The sequence below is a fragment of the Peromyscus leucopus genome, chromosome 2, assembly GCF_004664715.2.
Source record: "Peromyscus leucopus breed LL Stock chromosome 2, UCI_PerLeu_2.1, whole genome shotgun sequence".
NCBI classification, from domain to species: domain Eukaryota; kingdom Metazoa; phylum Chordata; class Mammalia; order Rodentia; family Cricetidae; genus Peromyscus; species Peromyscus leucopus.
In genome coordinates, this window is record NC_051064.1 from 27,893,741 (window position 1) to 27,910,319 (window position 16,579).

General features: G+C 40.5%; 1 protein-coding gene across 1 annotated transcript in view; it reads right to left on the reverse strand.

Annotated features, from left to right (window-relative positions):
• The window catches only part of Xkr4 (XK related 4), a 419,460-nt gene extending 403,248 nt beyond the window's left edge, over positions 1–16,212 (reverse strand). Inside the window, exon 1 of the mRNA XM_028858803.2 lies at positions 15,201–16,212. Coding sequence (XP_028714636.1) covers positions 15,201–15,997 — 797 coding nt within the window. The 5' untranslated portion in view covers positions 15,998–16,212. The remainder of the gene's footprint in view (positions 1–15,200) is intronic.
• Between the last annotated feature and the right edge of the window lie 367 nt (positions 16,213–16,579).

Here is a 16,579-nt window from a genome sequence, read left to right on the forward strand (position 1 = left end):
CTAGACTGAGTATCTCCACTACACTCAAGGTCATGTGTCTAAAAAAGCTAAATCAAGTTCAGATCCATTGGAAAGTCACTGATAGTGCTGGTCAAGTTCAGATCCAATTCCCTGTCCCATCTACTGACATCCTTTGCCTCAGACATCTTGTTTCAGCCCTTTATACAACTTAAAACGTTCCTTTACATACCCTTTCTTTCCTTTCTGCTTGGCATCCCTCCAGTTCCCACTCAGAAACTCTCATTTACCCTACTCTGTCAAGCAGTTCTGTCTCTGACTTTCAGAACACAGGCACCTTTGAAGTATAAGCTATTAGAAATAAGAGATACTTTTGCAAGCCAGCAAAATTCTTGAAACCCAGAACATACTTGTTAATCTTGTGAGCATGGAGCCTGCATGAAGTGAGTTCTTAATAATATTTATTGAATGAGTATTCTGAGTTAAATGTAGTCATAGGCATTCTTTCCAGCATATTATACCTGACCAACTGCTTGATCATATGGTTTTTCATAGAGCAACATCTGGAAAAAGTAACAAAGACATAGACATGAATTTTTCTTAAAGCATAAAATTTGGGATTTAAAACAATGTAAGTAAATAAAAACTCATTTTCTAATGTAAAATGTATTGGAAATCACCTAGTATTTATGATATAATTATACTTTGCAAAAATGCCATTGAACTGAAAAGGAAAATGATCCTGGGCATGTTTAATGGCATGCTAGCAAAACAATAAAGTAGGATCAGCCTGTAGGTAAAGTAGGATCAGCCTGTAGGTGGAGAGCCCTATCAACATAAGTCATTTCCACATTTGAGGTGTATCTTTTTACTAGTAACAATGGACTTCTGATTATTAAATGTGTCCATTTCTGAAATTTTTGAATTGTTTGCACCTAAGAACAAATCTAGTATTTGCATATTGTGGTCCCCTGAGATAGGTCTCAGGAGATGAGTTTCAAGTAATGTCACATACAGGAGAGAGTATGAGGGAGGAAGAGAGAGGGATTTCTTCTGCACCTGTGTGCCTGTGGTGGAGTTCTTAATTAATGGGATATAACAGTAGCATATTTGAAACATGACTACCTGAAAATGAGTATATAAATACAGGCCAATTACATACTACTTACATGGGATGGACCTTACACAGTATTCTTTTTTAAAACTTTGTAAAACACACACACACACACACACACACACACACACACACACACACACACACACACACAGACAGGGTTTAATGGAATTTCCCTACATTGGGGGAGATGACACTCCATACAATATATACCCTATGGTAGCAAATTAAAACTAAAACACTACATATTTGGATCATAGAACATGAAGAGACTTGAATGTGGGTGCCTGGAGAGATCAGAAATTTGGATCCCTCTTGAGGTGTAGTTCCAGGCAGTTGTGAACCACCCAATAAGGATAGTGGGAAGTGAAATCAGGCCTTTGGAAGAACAGAAAGCACTCTTAATGGCTGAGCAATCTCTCCAGGCCTTACTTAGTACTTTTTTGTGACACATTTCTCAATGGTAAAAATATATATTTTCTTCTCAGTAGGTATCAAATGAGCATGAGACATTAAGGATGAAATTGATCCACAGTTCCTGTACTTTAAGTTTGATCTATCATATCAATATCAGTCACAGTTTATAAAAAAAATATAATCCAACTCAGGTCAGTAAAACAAAGAGGCTTCCCTGAGTACATACATAGTCAGTAAGGCATATAATGAGAATTTGTCTGTTCAGTGTAGAGCTATAAGGGACATCAGAATTCAGCTGACTCTACTCTCTCATTTTAAAGTATAGAAGATAATAACAAAGCCAAGACTCTGTGTGTCTCCTACTCTCATCAGAGAAAACTTTATAGTTAGTCTTGACTAGTTCCCACTGGTGTCATAGTGAAAGCAAATGAGCATAGCTACTTGCTATTCAGTAGCTTTGTGCACCTCAGAAACTCTCTATCCTCTGGAATTCATCTGGGTGATCTTCAGGTGGGAATGACAAGCTGGATGATTTAGTATGAATGATTTTACAGGGTAAGCTACAGTGGTGCTTGCAAAAATATCATCCTTACTGTCTTCACCAAGTAATGGTTACTGTATGCCAGAGAAGCCCACCATGCCACTGGGCATTAAGCAGAAGAAAGGTAGGAGCCACAATAAGCTTACACACAGAGGGGATTTTTGTCTCCCAAAGAGTCAGAACACATCGGCAGGTAGTCTATTTTATGAACTCCATTGTTGACCTGCCTAAGGAGAAAAGTACCAGATGGTCCTTCCCCTGGTCACTTCCAGTAAAGTCTTACTTGTTCTTTGAAACACTTCATTTTAGACTTCCCTCTCTTCCTTCCCCCAAGAAGCTCTACATTCTCAAGCCTAACAACATCTAGTAGAAACAGAATGTAAATCACAAATGTAAATTTATGTAATAACCATGATGTAAAAATAGGAAAAAGAGGGCTGGACATATAGCTTACTGTATGCTTAGCATACACAAGATACCACTGTACACACACACACACACACACACACACACACACACACACACACACACACACATTAAAATAAAACAAGTGAAATTTATTTTAGTTATATATTTTATTTAACATGATACACCTAAGTCATCGTGAATTTAACTTGTAACCAGTGTGAAATGATTACTAGACACCTATTATCCATTTTTCATACCAAGTCTTCAAAGTCCCTGTGTGTTTGACACTCAGCTCACATCTCAGTAGGAAGCAGATACATTTTAAGTGATGAGTAGCCTTATGTCAATGGTAGCTAACTGACAAAAAACCTATAGAGGTCCGGAGCCTAGGACATTACCACAACCTTCTTGATAAACAGTGGCTCTCCCAGTGAGGACTGAATAGTCGTGTCCTAACATCTGAGGGGTGGGGACTCACAACACCACAGGTTACACGAAGAAGTCAGGGGGAAAGCACCTAGAAAAGTCACATTTCTGTTACTTTTGGTATGGTCATGCTTCTCTAGTCTGCTAATGTAAGTGGAGAAAACTGATCCGTATACAGTTATATATATACCAAGTCACCGTTCTCAATCTCATTTCATTCTAATGTACAGACACAAGGCAGGGAAAAAAGGCTCAGTGGACACACAAGCCTGTTGACTCAAGTTCTATCCCTGGAAGCCATGTATAGTTAGAAGGACAGAACCAATTCCACCAAGTTGTCCTCTGACCTCCATGTGCATCTTGTGGCATGCTTGCCTCCCACCATCACACACACACACACACACACACACACACACACACACACACACACACGTACTCAAGAAGTACTCTTATTTTCTAAGCAACAATTCTCACTGCTATGCTAGGTCAGCTAACTTTGGAGCCAAAGACAGTTATGATATCTCGATCTTCTATTTTCTATTAATGTCCAGTTCCAATTAGCCTTTCCTGACCACTTACTATGAAAGGTTTTTGCTTTGAAATAACAGGTGCTACCTCATACTTTTTCAACTCCTTATGCTTACTAATCACCCAGGGCCCCTTTCTAATGCAGACTGCCATTCATTAAGTCTGGAGTGGAGCTGAGATTCTGTTTTTCTGAGAAGCTCCCAATGCTGCCCATGATTCAGCCTAGAACACCCCCAGTAGCAAGGCCACAGCTCTTGAAGTAGTTAAGACAGATTGGAGGAGGAGTCTGCTCATTCCTTAGCTCATAAATTTTGAGAGTATATTCTTTTCATATATTTTTCTTATTATAACTTTAAGCAGATGTATGTGGATTCATAAATAAAGGCTTATTATTGATCAATTATTTTAGTTCTAGTCATGGAAAATGATGATGGTGACCAAGCAGTAATTCAGTCAAGGGGCTCTTAATGGCCTTGTGTGTTACCAACATTGTTAAGTTGGTGGGGTTCCAACACTCCTCACTGCAGTGAGATTAGAAATGAACCTCCAGTCTTGGACTTGTTCTCAATGTCTAACCATGAAGAAATTATATATTGAGAACAAACGTAGACCAATTTCCCTTTAGTTATACATTTTGAAGCACAAGAGTCATGTTTGTGTTTTGTTGCCCTTAACTTTGAATTATTACCTTTACTAAAGGGTGAAGGGACGCATGCACCATGGGCTGCTCCTTTCCAAACTGGATTACGTACAGACCACCAATTTTCAATACAAAGAGATCCTTTTTTTAAAAAGATAGAGCCGGGTGGCTGGATCTGAGTCAGGCAGAAGTGTTTTTTTTTTTTTTTTTTTCCGCCTTTCCTGGAACTCGCTTTGGAGACCAGGCTAGCCTCGAACTCACAGAGATCCGCCAGGCTCTGCCTCCCAAGTGCTGGGATTAAATGCGTGCGCCGCCGCCACCACCACCACCCAGCCAGAAGTGGTTTTTAAGGCGAAAAAAGGGGAAGTCCTTGCTAGGATGAGTTTGTTAGTGCCGATTGGACATGATGATCAGTGTAGCCAAATAAGGAATTTTGATCACTGGACCTTGGTAGTCAGCCTTTGGAATGAAAAAGCAGTCAAATAAGGGAATCTAGTAGTTTAGAAAAAGGTATGTGTCGGGGTGGGTAGGGGGCAGGACCCACTAACACCATGTTTGGGCCTAATAGAGCATCCTTAACCTGCAAAGTCCAAGTGTGGAATGCTCCAAATGCTGAAACTCTTCGAGTCCTGACCTGATACATGTGGAAACCTCAACCTCTGCATGTGGATGGTGCCTAGTTTGCCCCTCTGTCATGGTGCTAAAACAACCTCATCAACAGCTGCTTGAGAGGAAAGGGTTTATGTAGCTTACAGGTTACAGGCTATCATCAGGAGGCCAAAGTAAGAACTGAAGGCAGAATCCTGGAGGCAAGGACTGAAGCAGAGGCCATGGAGGAGTGCTGCTTACTGGCCTGCTCCTAGGCTCTTTTTCAGCTTCCTGTCTTATACAACCAGGACCACCAGTGGTGGCATTGCCCATGCTGGACTGAGACTTCCCACATGAATCAACAATCAAGACAAAGCCCCACAGACACGCTCACAGGCATTCTGATGGAACAATTCCTTAACTTGGGCTTCCTCTTCCTTGGGTTTTACAGTTTGTATCAAGTTGACAAAAACTTCAGGACAAGTGGCTAAGAGAGTTATGCAATTTTTTTCTGATGCTTCACAGTATACCATTTTGGCTTCATGAATAAAATAATTCCAAAATACTGCATGAAATTGCAATCAGGCATGTGTATAAGGCATGTTGGAAATATACATGAAGTCTGTGTTTAGACTTGGACTCTTTCCCTAAAGTATCTCATTGTGTATATGCAAATATTCAGAACTCCATTTTAAAAAAGGGAACTCTAAACCACTTTTGCTCTCAAATATTTTGGTTAAGGCACACTCAACTCTCACCACAAGTTTATGCCTGGCCCTTGTTCTATATTTTCTCCACTAATGATGCATGTTTGCAGGACCCTCTGAATGGTGTTTTTTTTTTTTTTTCTTTTTCTTTTTTCTGATAACACAAAATCTCAAGTCAAAGAACCTCAGACAGCAGACCCCACTGGTACTCTCAATATCAACTCCATCTCATCAGCCTGATCACTTCTACAACTCAAACTTTGCCTCTTTTGACAATAGAGCACACTTATCTAAGAGGAAGTTGGCCAGACTGATGAAGCCCTGCTCTATGCTTGTGGTAGTATAGTTTATTGATGTCTTCACTATCATTTCCCCACTCTTGTTTCTAAGATTTTCAAACTCACCTAGTTATGGAATAAAATTCTGTTTTTGTTTATTTTTCTCAGTGCTAATTTTTTCTCCAGCTAATAGAAGTGGACCTACAAATAGCTCCAATGTGCCTATTAGCAAACCAGAAAATACAACTCAGTGATACTTTCTAAAGTATTTGAACATGCTTATCTGATAAAAAAAAAATATATACCAGGCTCCTGCCTCCCTTCTCAGGTGATTTTAACCTTAAGGTAGGTAAATAATGTTACTTAAGCTAATAGTTGCTGTTGATTGTTTTTCAAAATCGGAACAGATCTAATGTGTTCACTCTCATTAGCTGGTGCCAGGCTACTCTCAAGTCTAATACATTTTGAACCAGACTATCATTTTATCAGTGAAAAACTCCAGCAGGTTACTTGCGACTTCCACTTTTAATAGTAGTATATCCCCTAGAAACATAAAGTCCCAGGAGACACACTTCTCATTTGTGCTACAGTAGCAGCTCCAATAGTGATAAATGGTTTGAGAGAAGGCTTTTTGAATTGACCTACATTTTTTAAATGATGGTTATTAATTTTACTTTTGCAAAACAGGAAATTAATTAATAAGCTGAAAGTCTATTAAAACAAAAGAAGCCTTTCCAAATTCTTTCCCTGCGTCCCTGAAGACCATCTCTTTCTTATCACTGCCACAATGATACAATGCTTGTGCCAGGAACTAACGATTGGCATTATGGGAGTTTGCCTTGGGACCATTAGGCTCTAGCTGCCCCCTTGGATTTGGTTATTGGCTCTCTGCCACTGAGTAGATAGAAAATCTAAGAAGAATTGAGCCTCAGACTCCGGTCTCTATTCATAACTGTTGTCAAAGCTGCAAAGGAGAAAGAGAAGTCAAGTTGTGTTTCAATGTAAATGAATCTCTCATATTTGTAGCTCAGATAGGTGACTTCATCCCTCTTAAACAGAGTATACTTTATGGGAAGTCAACGCAAAGCCATCTAAAGGCTTTTCAAGGCATACTCCCTTTCTAGTCCACTTTTTTACATGCGGGTGATTTTGCTTGACTCATCCTCACACACCCCACTATTGTGATTGTTCAAAGAAATCTCCTAGGAGAGAAATACAGCATCTGTGTAAATTGAACAAAGAAGTGGAACCAATTCAAACTGTCTACTTATGAATCACAAAGACTAGAACGTAGAACGTACTTTGACATAATACTTAGCTCAGAAAATCCTAAAATAGGTGCTTAAAAGTTTTGCAACTTTTCAAATCTTTAATGTTGGCATGGAATTGGAACTTGTTCTTACATTCATTAATCCAGGTACTTCCCACCCAAGAAAGGTTAATACACTGATCTTTTTCAACAGAGGGCAGCATATCCTGGCATAGGCCCGGGTATGGTATCCTCATAGAGATCACATTGTCAGTGGCAGTATAACCCATGGCACACTGTTTAATTGTGAAGCAAATCAAGCTTTGGCAATGGTCTTCTTACTAGCATTGCAGATAATCCTTTCAAAGCCTGTGAAGCTCTGTTCTGATTTGTTAATGACGGAGCTCCAGCTGTCCACACTATGTGTAGATGGCAATTTTTAATTCTCAAGTCTGTATGGTATACATTTTGGAATTGGTGAATACAGCACTTTGAGCACCAATTTCAAATACTTAAGTATGTGTTTTCATGGGAATGGTTTTATTTGATGGAACTAAAATTTGAAAAGGACATAAAGTCAGGTGTGTTGCAGTTTATGATTCCCTCTTCATGTGTAACTCATGTCAGTTCATAGAAGTTCTGACACCATTATGATAAGCAAGCTCTTAAAAGACCACTGTAAATCTCTTGTGACTTACAGAAAGAAAAGGGGTCTATCTCAAAGGTCCTGAAAGAACTAATATGGACTTCCTGGTATATACACTCTGGGTATCAGATACAAAAGGATGCACAGCAAGAACAGAATCAGAATTTTAGACTTGGAAAGAATCTTAGATAATATTTTTTGATCAAAGATATCCTTTAAACCAGAAACTAAAAATAAGAAGGATGAACCAAAAGATCTAAGCTTTGAGGCATCATGGAAGTTGTGCTATGTCTCATGCAAAGAGTTACACATGCCTCAAGATACATAGGTGGATATTCAGCTACTGCATGGCTAAACCATCTCATCTAAAGCAAAGTTTAGTTAAAAAGGATAAATGCAATTCTAAGTATTCCCATCAGTGGCAATCTAACTATAAATTTATCCCCCTACTTGGAAGTTATAAAAAATATCTAATAGTGTCAGTTTAGATCACCGATTTCTTTCTTTAGCCTTTCTTTAGAGTCCTTTACCATCAGCATTTTCCCTATGCATATTGTGCATATAAAATTATGATTCATGGTAGCCAAGCAAAACATTTTGTAAAAGAGATTGAAGCTCCCAAGTGCCCAGCTAATTCCACATAGAATCGTATTATCAGTTAAATACACATAAGACAAATAAAAACACAGATCCCAAAGCTTCCCCATGCTCACTGTGCGTCAGTAAGAATAGAGCAGTAATCTGGGATACTAGATGCATTTTTCCCCTTTGAGAGTGACTATGAAAATGAAACTTAGCCCCCTTTCCCTAACACTAGCAATCTGAAAATGAATTAGGCTGATTTGTTCTATCCTTTCTAGAAAATGCTGCACCTTTCCCAATGCACTATACCACTAGAAACCAGAAAAACAAACAAGCAGCAAGATCAGCTACATACACATAAAGCAGGGAGTAAGACATGCTTTATGGGAATAAAGACACCTGTGCTAGGGTGGTCAGATTCATGAAGTATCCTGAGCAAATATATCAAGGGCAGCTGAGAATTGTTGAAAATGATCTAAGAACTAATCAAAACTGTAAACTCAGACTTGATAAACACTTTCTCATGCATGGCTCTGTATGCTACCTCACACTTTACACTGCAGAACAACAAATCCTGTCCTTGATCCCAAGGTCCAGTTAGTACTCCACATGACTTTGTAAAACAAGTCAAAGAAATGGTTAATCTGATTAGCTAGTAAGTATGTAAAGATGAGTCATCATTGCACAGGCCATTTGTGTTATTCAGACTTATAGACTATCTGGTTCCTTATTTAGATTGTAAAATACAAAACATTTAATAGCAATTGTATTGGAAATCTAGTGAATAAAAAATTTAAAGATTTATTTATTTTATTTCATGTGATGAGTATTTGTCCTGCATGTATGTCTGGGTACAACATGTATGCCTGGTGTCAATAGAGGACGGCAGATCCCCTGAGACTATAGTTACAGACAGTCGTGAGCTGTCATGTGGATGCTCGGAATTGAACACAGATCTTCTGCAAGAGCATTCAGTGCTCTTAACTACTAAGCCACCTCTTAAAGCCCAATAAGAAGTTTTTTTATAAGTGACTGACCAAAAACTTTCAAAATTACTACTGCCCAAACAATTAATGGATAATGTTCAAAACTGAGGGTACATACACTCATGTAAGTGCTATATTCAATCACCATGTTAAGACATGCTGAGATGCTATAGAAGAATAATAAATATAATATTTTCACTCTCATGAAGCAAATGTAGTTCACCATTCAAGGAAATGGAAATAATTTTGTACTTTCCTTAATTATTGAAAGAATACCACATAGATACATCTATCATATGGCTTATGTGTAAATTATTCCAACTCAAACAGAAACCCAAGTATATGCACAGGGAGCTCTCTGATTGCATGTGAATTTATAGATATCAGCTAACTCAGAGATTACTCAGAGCCATTGTAGGGATTTTTAATGCTCCAGGAAAGAGAATGGATCCACACATTGATAGATTTTTAAAGCAGCACAATTGCTGTATTTCAGGACAAGGCTTTCTTCTTTTACCCATGAAAAGCATAAGTTAATCTGCTACATTTGGAGCTTAATATAATGATGAAAATGGTCACAAAATCTGGAAGATAATCTTCTCCCACACCCCTCCACTGACAGTCAAAGTGTCTCAATCCTGTCTCTAACTAGCTTTTTTTTTCTCATTGCTGAGGCACCCCAATAAGAAAGTCATTGCTGATTTGTGGGTATGCTAGATTACATAATTCCTTTGAAAATTTCTTTTCATGGCTCCCATTCTTTTGTTTTTCAGTCTGTTTTTGTTTTATTAATATAGATTCAAAAGCACTCTACAGGGAAAGTAACATCCTTGTCTGGTCCTACTCATTTTTCCAAAATGTCTCCATGAAACTCCAAGGTCTCTTCCATCACAATCCTTCAACTCTCATCAGAGCACTTTCAGATTTTCCTACTTCTCTTCTTCCTAAAATACCACCTTAACTTTGTTGACCATTTTTGGCTTGCTTCCCTCCCTCAACTGGAAATATTAAATTCTATCCTAGGAGTTGCTCAAAACTATGTGACCTATAGGGAATAACATTTACAAGTCTCTGTTTAATGTTGAGGATCAAATGAAAAATAGAACAAGTTTTTTTTTAGAGATTTTGAAGTACTAGCAAACTTGCTCCTAACAGTGCAGAAAATGTGAATTATATAAGGTAAAGCCCATAATATCCTAGGGGAAAGCTCTTTAAAAACAACAGAAATGGGCTGGGCGGTGGTGGCACATGCCTTTAATCCCAGCACTTGGGAGGCAGAGGCAGGCAGATCTCTATGAGTTCGAGGCCAGCCTGGTCTACAGAGCGAGTTCCAGAAAAGGCACAAAGCTACACAGGGAAACCCTGTCTCGAAAAACCAAAAAAAAAAAAAAAAAAAAAAACCAGAAATGACCCAAATACATTTTTGGTCCAAAATTTCCTTTTGTATTTTGTATAGGTAGAGTTAAACAGTCTGTTTCTCTGCGAAACAACTATTATGTTGAGTTTATTTACATGTTTCAATAATACCCAAATCAAGGCTTGTGAGGTCCATTTATTTTATGAATGGAAGAGACACTGTTGAATCAGAGGAAATAGTGACATCTCTTCTGAGACTTCCAACTGTGAAAATTTGCTTTGAATAAAACAATACTGTAACACTTTTGCAATCCACTGTCCTTTATAATCATTCAAAGGCTCCTCCTTGACTTTAAAATAAAATCTCATTTCTTTTCATTATCTAGTACAAAGAATTATTCAGTCTCTTCTCAAGCTACTCTCCCCCAACCATGTTTTTGGGTACACACAGTGTATCTTGTTCACTTTTTGCCTCCTAGCATTTGTGCTTTGTTGTACTCAAGGCTATAAAGTGACTCATAGTGTTTTCTCATCATTTAAACTTTCATACAGACATTTCCTGCCCCACATGAACCATTAAGGTTATTTGAATTTCTTTCACAGGACTTAGCCTTATTTTGATGTTATCTGTACATATTCTGTGTTCCTCATGAGAAAGCTGATACCAAGATGTATATTTTATTCCTTTTAGGAAATCTAGTATCTAGAACAATGCATTGCACATGATAGGTACTCAATATAGGTTGAGTGAATTAAATAATAAATATGCACAAAGAAGGGACACAAATATACAAAAAAAAATAGTCATTCAATGGGAAGCAGCAAAAGGCACCAATATTGCCTAAACCATTCCAGGATTCAGGACTATTGCTGAATCAGTAAAACACATATTTTAGAAGTTTACAGTGTGATCTCCGTTCTGCTTCCTACATCTTCCCTATCTCTAAGACCAATATCATTTACAAGTTCTATTTGCATATCCACCTTCATTGTACCACCTAATCATAAAGACCACCATAGGAACATGCTATGTAGCCAGAACTTAATGAAACAATCAAATAAGGCAGCAAGAGAAGTGCTGTACTTGGACATGTGAGCATGAGTCCCTAGTCTGCCCTTATCTGACATGTGTCCACTGGAAAGACTCCCCCACTGATCTGAACTGCATCATCCTTTCTACCTTGCCAATCTTAGTGCAGAAAATCATTTTTTTCACATATTATTGCCATTACCATACAAGTGTGCACAGGAAGTTAGCCAATGATTAAGAATGGACATAATCTTTAGAGTAAGACAGATCTGGTTCTGAATGCTAGATACAATATTCAGTGTCAGGGTGACCCTGGAAAACACTTAGTCATTCGAAGCCAGTTTTCTTATACAGAGGGATATAACCATTCCTTTTCAGTTTACTGCAAATTTAGGAGATTAAAAGGTGTGAATTTTGCTGGGCGGTGGTGGTACATGCCTTTAATCCCAGCACTCGGGAGGAGGAGGCAGGCAGATCTCTGTGAGTTTGAGGCCAGTCTGGTCTATAGAGTGAGATCCAGGACAGGAACCAAAACTACACAAAGAAACCCTGTCTCGAAAAACTAAAAAGGTGTGAACTTTAAGTTTCCCGATAACATTACCATCACTATTTTTACCTAGGCTTATAGATGGCATAGAATAACTTTTCTTTGCAGACAACATTATTATAGGCATAGTTAGTAAATGTACCATTCATGCTTCCCACTGGCTGAGCTGCATTCTTAGTCATTCTGGAATTATATAAAGAGAGTAATAAATAATCATGCTCTCCTTCATTTGCAGGCACAGTTTTCTAAATCTATGGTTGCTCTTTCCATGTGCTAGCAAAAGCTTTACTTCATTATTTTGCATGGCTCCTTCTCAACACCCCCTCCTATGACTTTAAAAGCTCCCATTAATTTCCAATTAGTAAACTTTAATTAAAATGAACATGTATCAATGCTTTTAGCAGTTGTATTCATAATGCATGTATAATACATGCAAATTTTGTTCACAGTGTTTCAAATGGCTTATTTCAGAACAAACAAACACATGGATGCTATTTTTAAAGATTTTTATCTACAGAAAGATTTTAGACTCTGATTCTTCCCTAAAATAACTATAATTTCCTGGCAATGAAATGAAAAGTCAGCAACATCGATAAAAAAAAATCTATCTTATTCAATATTGTAGCAGGTTAAAACATGAATAATGATCTCTGAGCTTTAAACCACTTGGTACCCTGGTTTTACTGCAGTATTTAAGTAGAATTCATTTGAAAAGTAGAGCTGGAATAAACCAAGAGATACTTCTAATTTAAGGATCTATGGTGGTCTAACATATTACACTGTTTCTAATACAATAATCTTAGCTGAGTACTTTTTACCACTTATTATGAAAGGTACATCCCACTAAAGTTCTATTCTAATGTTTAACACAGAGAACAACATATCAGAATGTATCTGTGTTAAATTTCACAATCATTCTCATTGTTTATAGATCTCTACATTACATCAAAGAACTTAAAAGCATGTTTTCAAAAAATAAAGACTGTTATTTTTAGATTAGGGTTCTACCAGATTACCATGGGATTCCCCAAATATTTTGATCAAAACAAATAATGGGTCAAGTAACAATTCAGATTTCCACAGTGGATACCTCATTTGACCATGATGAAAGAGACCTGGTATTTCCAAAAAGAACAGTTCCACCCTGATGAGCTTATTATCTAAATAAACCTCAAAGTCTCTCAGGAATATTTTGTAGCGATACTTAATAAAAACGGAGCCGTGTGTTTCTCTGAGGGCTGAGGCAGTTAATGCGCTTGTCTGGCGGCCGTCCTGCTCTCCACCTTCCCCTTTGTGCCTTGCCCTATCATGCTCTTCTGTTACACCCACTGACCCAGTGACTATTTTCTCACTGTGATATTGTCTTCCACAGTTTTCCTACTCCTCACTTTCTGAATACAATGTCCTGAATCTAATAAACACTATAATTAAAATTACTCTTTAGTTCACCGAGTTTGAAAAATCTGAAAAATGTACTGTAGAGACATGCACAGTTTTTCAGTGAATGTAACTAACAACTGTTTGCATTATTGATATGCAGATAACTAAAAGGAAGAGATTTCAAAATGTTTTGTAAAGTTTTCACAAGTTACCAAATAGTATGATAAGCTCTCTGTACCACATTGTTAGATTAAAATTGCTAATCATGTAGTTCAAGTCACCAAATAATTCCAGTAATTAAATAAGCCTTCTAGTTCTTCCTCATAATTGAAAAAGAATACCCAACTCTAGGTCTTCCAAAAGTATTCTGTGGGAACTAGAGCTGCCACAGTTAACTGGTGTTTTTAGAAAGTCTCCTTGAGTTTGAGATATGTTTCCACATCAATTTGTCTGACAACACACCATGGATCACTTTTCCAGAAAGCATCTTCTCTAAATATTTTCCAAGGCAAGAGATCACTACCTCCACCCCGTTTTACAAACACTGATCCTAAGAAGTACAATAGCATTTATGACACTCTGCTCAGATGAGAACCCTGCTGTTCACTAGAAAGAAAAAGAAGTTTGTGAATCTGTTCTACAAATTCTCTGAACTGTTTCTTCATGGGATACTTCATCGTGTCAATAACTTACAATGTCTTTCATCATAAACAGAACTACACGTGAAAGCACTTGGTAGGAAGTTTACATTCACTACACTACGTATTTACTAAGTCATTTTAAAACCAAGGAATCTCTAGAGCATTAGCCTATATATTCTTTGACACACATATTTCTTATGTGTTAGATACTGCTTTCCAAAAAATTTAAGCACATAAAAGTCAAAAGAACAGATTTCTGAGCATGTTGTTCCACTACATTCCTATGTCCGTGAGTGATGTCTGAGAGATCCCCCCCCCCCGGACTAGTTTAGTCTTGTAGTTTATAAGTGGAAGTAATAACTATGAAAAGAGACTCGGTAGATGGAGTGGTAAGCAGCAAATCAACCAATGAAAATGCCAAGCGCAATTAAAGTTTACCCAATGTGCTTACTACCCCTTTCCAAAGGTTCTCATTTACACACAAAAGTAGACATGGGGATACGACAAGATAATCAGAAGTATTCTATATCAGTTAGGGTATCCCAAAGCCTGATCACTTGTACACACACACACACACACACACACACACACACACACACACACACAAACACACTATATAAAATTATGTATATAACAATTGATTCATTCTATATATGTGACAGATCAAATATTTATTAACATTACTTTGAGCACAGGACTTCTTTAGCAGTTATCATTCAAGTGTGGGTACCTTTGAGCAGTAACAATTCCTATTTAACTAGAATTAGTAGTCATACCCTCAGAACAAAGAAAAGCATACCAAGTGCAACACACCACAAATGCGAGACAAGGAAAAATGATTTTTAGAAAGTGTGACAGGAATCCTCTACTAATGAAATAGTGTGTCTACAATCTGGGGAGAAGTTGTAGCATATACAGAAAAGCTAGTGAGCCTGTGGGAAGGTGTGATGCATGAGAGACCACAAACATGTCCATGCCCTTTTCTTACCTAACCTGAGCTGGAGGGGAGGGAGGGAAGGAGGGAAAGAGAGAGGAAGAGAGGGAGCACTTAAAAAAAAAAAAAAAAAGAGTGACTAGGCTTACTACCACAGTCATCTTGGACGATTTCATGCAAAATCAAAGCAGTGAGCATATAGGAGCAGTAGTAGTCCCCCTCGATCCCCATCCTGATACATTACCTCCAGATTTGCCCGAGCTGCAAAATGTGGATGAGTGACTGCAGGAGCCAGATGCAGAAGGAGCAGGATGCAGACCTGGGTTTGCCGCTGGTCCGGGTGGCCTCGTTACTGTTGCTGCCGCTGTTGGTGGCGGCGATGTTGCTCTTGCTGGCGTTGGATGCTTGCCTCTGCGGCGTAGAAGGGCGAGCCTCGCCTTCCCCGGCTGCAGACCCACCGCTGACCACAGTCTTGCAATCCGGTCCAGGCTGCTGGCAGCTGGAGGCCATGGTCGTGGCGCTGTCCTCGGTGCTGAAATCGTGCACAAACCAGCGGAAGCTGAACACTTGCACAGAGAGCGAGCCCAGCACCACGAAGAAGAGCGTGAGCCCAAACCACCAGCGCTGGCCGCGCAGGTAGTAGTCCACGGCGAGCCAGATGTCCGTTCCCACGTCCGCGAAGTACACAGCCACGGCGGCCAGGATCCAGAGGCAGTCCCACAGCGAGTAGCGCCGCTGCTCCCTTCCCAGGCGCAGGCACAGAGCCGCCGAGCCTGCCCCACCGCCTGGGCCGCCGCCTCCCGAGCCACCCGAGCCCGCCGAGCCACCGCTCCCCGAGCAGCAGCAGCAGCAGCGCGAGCAGCCGCCGCCGTCCGGGCAGCAGCCGGCCCCAGCAGCCTCCGGGTCCTCGGCTCCGGGCCCCGACGGCAAGCCAGGAGCCAGTCCTTGCACCGAGCCCGAATTGTCCGAGTTCTGCAACGGGGTGAACGCCACGTCGCTGCTCTTCTTCATTTTCAGCCTCCCGTCTGACTTAGCGGCCATGATGCCTCGGCAGAGGAGGAGAGTCCTCTTTTATCTGACACCTGTCCCGGCTGTGTCCTCCTCCCGCCACCTCCTCGCCTCGCCCTGGCTTCCCTCCCAGCCCCGCCGCTCTCCGGCTCCTGCTCTTGCGCCCGCTTGCCCGCCGCCGCCCGCGGGGCTGGGCGCTGGGCCCGGCTAGCCGCACGTTCGGGGCCCGCAGGAGCGCCGCCTGGCTGCCTGCGCCGAGCCCAGCTGCTCGCGCCGGCCCGCGCGCGCCCCTGCCAGCCGCCCGCGCTCCGCGCCGTCCCGGCCCCGCGGCTGCAGCACGAGCCGCCGCGGCCGCCAGCAGCAGGAGCAGCAGCGGCCGCCGCGGCGCTCCTCGGACCTGCACATTCCTCTCCTCCCCTCGCGCGCGCTCCCTCCTCCCGCAGCCTCTCCTCCACCAGCTGACTCCGAGGGAGAGGATGACCTCATCCCTTCCCTTCCAGCTGCTGCCGCTCCCACCCCGGCTGGGGAGGGGCGAGAAGAAGGAGGGCCGGGAGGAGGGACCGGGACCGAGGGGAGCAACTGGGGGTGGGGGGGCTTACTGGCCAGTGCCGGACG